The sequence below is a fragment of the Orycteropus afer genome, unplaced genomic scaffold (genome assembly GCF_000298275.1).
Source record: "Orycteropus afer afer isolate SDZICR_OR568_19922 unplaced genomic scaffold, OryAfe1.0 scaffold00217, whole genome shotgun sequence".
Taxonomy (NCBI): Eukaryota; Metazoa; Chordata; class Mammalia; order Tubulidentata; family Orycteropodidae; genus Orycteropus; species Orycteropus afer.
This window is the reverse complement of record NW_006921804.1, coordinates 2702674-2708460: the sequence shown is the minus strand read 5'-3', so window position 1 is coordinate 2708460 and position 5787 is coordinate 2702674. Positions and strand designations below refer to the sequence as shown.

Below are 5787 nucleotides of genomic sequence, written 5' to 3'. Positions count from 1 at the left end.
CTCTCTAATGATACTTCCCCGGACCTCTCTGTAGTTCCGCTATGGTGTGCATGATGATTTTTGTTCTATTATGTATGCTCGGAGTTATGGTTCAGAGTTTCAGGGATCTTTTCAGGTGTGTCAGGTTACTGGGCCTATGAGGAATTGGGAGGGCTAATGGAGAAAGAGCTATTGGGAAGAAGAGATGGCAGGCTGCCAGGCTGTGGGCGTAGGTGTGGAGGTTCTAGTTTCTGCTCTGAGTCTTATCTGGAAAGCATTGTAGTTATCTTTTCTTGAGCTCTTAAAGCACTTTACCTACATTTCAAAACCAAAATCAAACTCACTGCCATTGAGTCGGATCCGACCCATAGCGACCCCTCCTTGGGTTTCTGAGGCAGTATCAGTAGAGAAGTAGATTGCCCAACCTTCCTTCCAAGAGGTAGCTGGTGGGTTTGAACCGCCAGTCTTCGGGTTAGCAGTCAAATGTCTTGGGCACCACGCTACCAGAGCTCCTTTACCTACATTATCTCATAGTAATTACTCTCATTTAACAGCTGAAGAAGGCTTGTTTCAGGGAAGTGAATCCTTGGCTAGTATAAAAGTTAACGTGCTCTCCTGGTAACCAAAAGATTTGCGATTTGAATCCACCCAGAGGTTCCTCAGAAGAAAGGCCTGGCTATAGACTTGCAAAACATCAGCCACTGAAAATCTTTGGAGCATCGTTCTACTGTGACACACAGGAGGTTGCCATAAGTAAGAATCAACTCCATGGCAACCGGACAACCGGACATTAACCGAGGATGGGGCACTGAAGTGATTTTCCCAAGTTAGGCAACTAATAAGAAGTGATAAAAGCTCGGCTTTTACTAACATGCTGTCCAGCAGTACAGGCAGATAATGAAAAGTGAGGCGTGGAGTGTGACTGATAAGTGGAAGGTAAGTAGAAGTGGGATGTGCTTGTTGCCAGCCTGTTGCATTTCCAGCGATGCAGAGCGCTGGCTCCAGCTGCATCCGGCCCTGTTGGAGTCCCGCCCCTCACAGGCCGGCCGCCAGGGAGAAGCCCTTCCATTGGCCATCCGTCACCGGGCCCATGCTCATACGAGGGGAGGCAGCCAATCAGCGTGGCTCGCGTCCACCCAGCCAGCCTACGCTAGATCACGCTGTCTTCGTCCCGCCCGCGGCACGCCGGGAGTTGTAGTCTAATGACGTCTACCTGTCGACAGCGAAGGAAGACAGAGAACTACTCGACCCAGACTGCCAAGCACCGGGAGGGTTTGGTTTTTAAGGCTACCCCTCCAACAATCTGGACGAAACAAGAACCGGCATCCAGGAACAGGTGAGAGATGTCCGTGGGGCTGGGACTAGAGATTGGGTTTTGAGACCTGGCCTTTCCACTCCAGCGATACTCTGAGGCACAAGAAACCAAGCCAGTTTGCGTCGAGGTTCTTCCACTTTGGGGATCTTGTGGGTCGGACTAGCTGGTCCTCTGGGCACACGGTAACTCCTGAATTCTGCCGGTGTGCATTCCTGGTGCTCCTAGTTTGCTTGGACCTCGATTTGCCCCTCTACTGAGAACCCTCCCTCTTCCGGCTCAAGTTTCTTCTAACGGAATTGTTCCAAGGCTGTGTGGACGGTCTCAGCACCTAGTGGTTGCAGACGCCACTCTCTTCTTTTCCTGGAGCGTTGCTCAGAGCCTACGCACCCCTCTCCACCTGTCAGGGGAAATCTGGGTTCCAGCTTTGGCTCTGTCGTCGCCCAGTTATCTTCCTATCTCCCAGAACTTCAATTTGGCCTCTGTGAAATAAAGATGATTTAAGGGTCCTTCCAGCCCCTAGTTCTAGGGTACTTTACCTCTTCCTCCACCAGCCTGTGTACGCAGCTTTGAAGACATTCAGTACTAGTCGTCTTACTTTAAGTGTCAGTCTGCTGGGGACTCTTAGTCACCCCGGCCAAACTTTTTGCTTTTCACTTTTCCCTTTTTGTAAATGTCCCAAGCTCTGCCCACAAGAGGGCGGAGCATTCTGGTCCAGGAAGTAAAAGGTTGGGGTGGGGGTGACTTGGGGAGTTGCCACCGTGCATCTGCCATTGGTCCTTGCCCCTGCAGGGAGTGCTCGGTGCCCCCTCCCTATGCCACCCCCACGATGCCTCGGTCCCGCTGGCTGAGATCTGTGGGGGCCTTCCTGCTGCTAGCCCCCTGCTGGGCACCCCGGGTGAGGTGCCTGGGTCTCCTACAGCAGCCCCCCCTGGTGCATGGGTGCCCAGTCCTGGGGGCCTGGCACAGTGTCCGCCGCTGGTGCCAAGCGTGGACAGAGGAGCCTCGGTGAGTGTGGTGGAAGTGAGGGGACTTAGGGAGGGGAGCAGCCCACCAGGTTTCTGACTTGGCCTCTCTTTCCTCAGAGCACTTTGCTCCTCCTTCAGAATGAATGGAGACCAGAAACCAGATGTCTATGCCCAAGAAAAGCAGAATTTCGTTCAGCACTTCTCCCAGATTCTCAAGGTGATGACTGAGGATGAGATCGTGCATCCAGAGACAGGAGATGCTATTGCCCGGCTCAAGAAGGTAAAGGATTGGTGACTTAAGGGGAGGAGTCTCTGGTCACTGTGCATATGGGTAAGAGTTGGGTGTGGGTTTTGGGAGACTTTTGCCAGGTATGGAAGAAAACTTTTATCTGATTGACTCTGGGTGTGTCCTGAAGGAGGTGGGGCCTGGGCAGGTAGACTCATTTTGCCCATCAGACCCACCACTTAGCTCTGGTAGAAAGTCTGCTTTCCAAACTGCTCTGCATAAGGGTGGAGGATCTTGGAGGTGGAGGCTTTGAATCTGGTGAGGCTTTGACTTTGGTGAAAAAGGCATTAGTGTCCAGAAATCATAAGGTGCTACCCTGGCAGGAGCTGGGGGGAAATAGTCAAAGGTTATCCTGTCTCCTTGAGGCCTTAGTGAAGTTACTGTAGCACCAGAAACTTGCGCTGTAGGATACAAATTATTGCTGTGATATTTGAATTGCCTAATTCTTTTCCTTTTATTCTCTTGGAGTATCTAGTAAATTTTTAAAAAATAAATACTACCTGAGGGGAACCAAGGAAGAGAGGGCTTTGCCTACACTGAGATGAGGATTGAAAGAGGAGTCTTCCCAATGAATTATGTCTGGTTGGAAATAGGGCAGCAGAAGGCAAAGTGAGAGATCATGACTGAAAGAGATGCCAGTGGAGGAGTGGAGGGGAAGGGTTCCCTGACGTAGGCCGCCCAAGCTGTCCTTTGCCCTGCTGTGAAGGAGCCTTGTCTTTAATACAGTGAGGGAAGCTTTGTGATGTCCAGGTAGATAAGAGCAGCTAGCTGGGGAAGGAGGGATGAGTTCTGAGGGGAAAGTCTAAGAGAGGTTGGGGAAGGGCAGGACCTAAGAAAGAAGGATCTGAACAAACCATCCATTCCCAGAGCATGGTCAGCTTTTCTCCTGGGTTCAAGGCCTATGCTGGGCTTGGGTACAAATTAAAGGAGCCCTGGTGGCTTAGTGGTTGAGCAATTGGCTGCTAACTGAAAGGTCAGGGATGCAAACCTACCAGCTGCTCTGTGGGAGAAAGATTTGGCAGTATACTTTCATAAAGATTTACAGCCTTGGAAACCCAATGTGGTCGTTCTCCTGTAGGGTCACTGAGTCGGGATTGACTTGATGGCAAGGTTTCTTTTTTTTTTTTTTAGTTTTTGTGGAGCCTTTAAATTTACTGGGGAATACAGAGCAGAGAGAGAGAGAGACAGGGAAAACAAGCACCTGAGGCCTAGCTGGGCTCCAGGGCTTGGAGTAAGGAGCCAAGAGAATAGCAATTCCAGAGGCTTCCTAAAAGAGGAGTTGAGGTTGGGGAGGAAAAAGTGGTGGCTGGCGTGGGTGAAGGCAAGGAGAAAGCTCAGAGGTGCTACTGTATGGACCCTCACGCCCTGTCCCCCTTCCCCTGTCCCCCAAGGTCCTGGAGTACAATGTCCCTGGAGGAAAGTACAACCGAGGCTTGACAGTGCTGGCAGTGTTTCAGGAGCTGGTGGAGCCAAGGAAGCAGGATGCTGATAGTATGCAGCGGGCCCTGACCGTGGGCTGGTGTGTGGAGCTGGTAAGGGGCTGCCCTGAGAGGGAAGGTGTGGGATACCCCTGAAACTGGTTTCTGATTTGTGTTTGTGTGCTTCTATAGTGTGATTTCATCAAAATTAGGCAGGTTGAGGTACTCCAACAGCTAACAAATACGTGGACCCTGTTTTGCCATTCAAACCAAAACCAAACTCATTGCCATCGAGTTGATTTTGACTCATAGTGACCCCATTGGGTTTCTAAGGCTGTAAATCTTTATGGAAGTAGATTGCCCCATCTTCGTTCTTTGGAGCAGCTGGTGGGTTTAAACCACTGACCTTCTGGTTAGCAGCCACATGCCTTTTCCACTATGCCACCAGAGCTCCTTATGCCATTAGGTACTTATTTAAACTGTAGACCACCTGTGGGCCAGGGCCTCAGAACTGGGCAGAGAACACAGAAATGACACAGTCCTTCCAGAAGATTATTCTAAAGCAGAGACTGAAAACTGGCCACCTACTGAGAGTTTCTGAAAATGTTTTAAAATTGTTGTTCTTAGGTGTTATTCAGTCAGTTCCAACTTATAGAGACCCTATGCATAACAGAATGAAACACTGCCTGGTCCTCCGCCATCCTCACAATCCTTGCTATATTTGAGCCTATGGTTGCAGCCACTGTACTGTGTCAGTCCATCTTATTGAGAGTCTTCCTCTTTTTTGCTGACCTTTTACTTTAACAAGCATGATGTCCTTGTCTAAGGACTGGCCCCTCCTGATAACATGTCCAAAGTATGATACACAAAGTCTTACCATCCTTACATCTAAGTTCCAAGACAGATTTGTTCCTTATTCTGGCAGTCCATGGCATATTAAATATTTTCACCAACACCGTAATTCAAATGCATTAATTCATCTTCGGCCTTCCTTATTCATTGTCCAACTCTGGCATGCCTATGACACAATTGAAAAGTACCATGGCTTGGGTCAGGTGCACCTTAGTCCTCAAAGAGACATCTCTGCTCTTAAACACTTTAAAGAGGTCTTTTGCAGCAGATATGTTGTTTGATTCTTGACTGCTGCTTCCATGGGTGTCGATTGTAGATCCTAGTAAAATGAAACCCTTCAGTATTTTCTGTATGTATCATGATATTGTTTCATGATAACATGATGCTGCAGTTGGTGTTAAGAGTCACTCCTAGGGGTGGAGGAGGCTGACGGAGGCTCCTGAATGAATGTCTCTTGGAGACAATCTTAGTTGAGTAGTGATGGCTGAAACTAAATTTCCCTTGCCATTGTCCCTGGGAGAGGTGGTGGACTGGTGGCTTGTCATGAAGTCAGAGGTCAAGTGTGGACGAACGCCTCCTTCCTCAAGGACTGACTCTGGAACAAGAGCTGTGGTTGTTATGGCTCTTTCCACACTGCCCACACCTGAGCCGTAGGCAGTGCTGGGGCATTGTCTGAGCAGTACAGACCCACAGGAGGACACACCGAGACCAAGAGAGGGTGAGGATTTGAAAACTGGTATCTTAAAAAGCTGTCTAGTGAATTTACTCTGTAAATCTTCACCCAAATCAAAAAAAAAAAAAAAAAAAAAAAAAGCTGTCTAAGGAACAAAAGACAGGCATATGAGTTGAACAGTTACCTGAGGTAGATACACTCCTTGGAGAGAGCAATCATGGGGGAATAGAAGGGCTGTGTATGCACAGGGAGACAGCTTAGGGGGCAGGAGTGCATGGAGGGAAGGACCCAGGGAAAAG

The 5787-nt window shown here is 49.2% G+C and overlaps 1 protein-coding gene across 1 annotated transcript in view; it reads left to right on the top strand.

Annotated features, from left to right (window-relative positions):
• Window positions 1–1273: 1273 nt before the first annotated feature.
• The window catches only part of FDPS (farnesyl diphosphate synthase), an 11251-nt gene continuing 6737 nt past the window's right edge, over window positions 1274–5787 (top strand). The window contains exons 1-3 of the mRNA XM_007948480.2: window positions 1274–1315; window positions 2377–2539; window positions 3937–4077. Coding sequence (XP_007946671.1) covers window positions 2399–2539; window positions 3937–4077 — 282 coding nt within the window. The 5' untranslated portion in view covers window positions 1274–1315; window positions 2377–2398. The remainder of the gene's footprint in view (window positions 1316–2376; window positions 2540–3936; window positions 4078–5787) is intronic.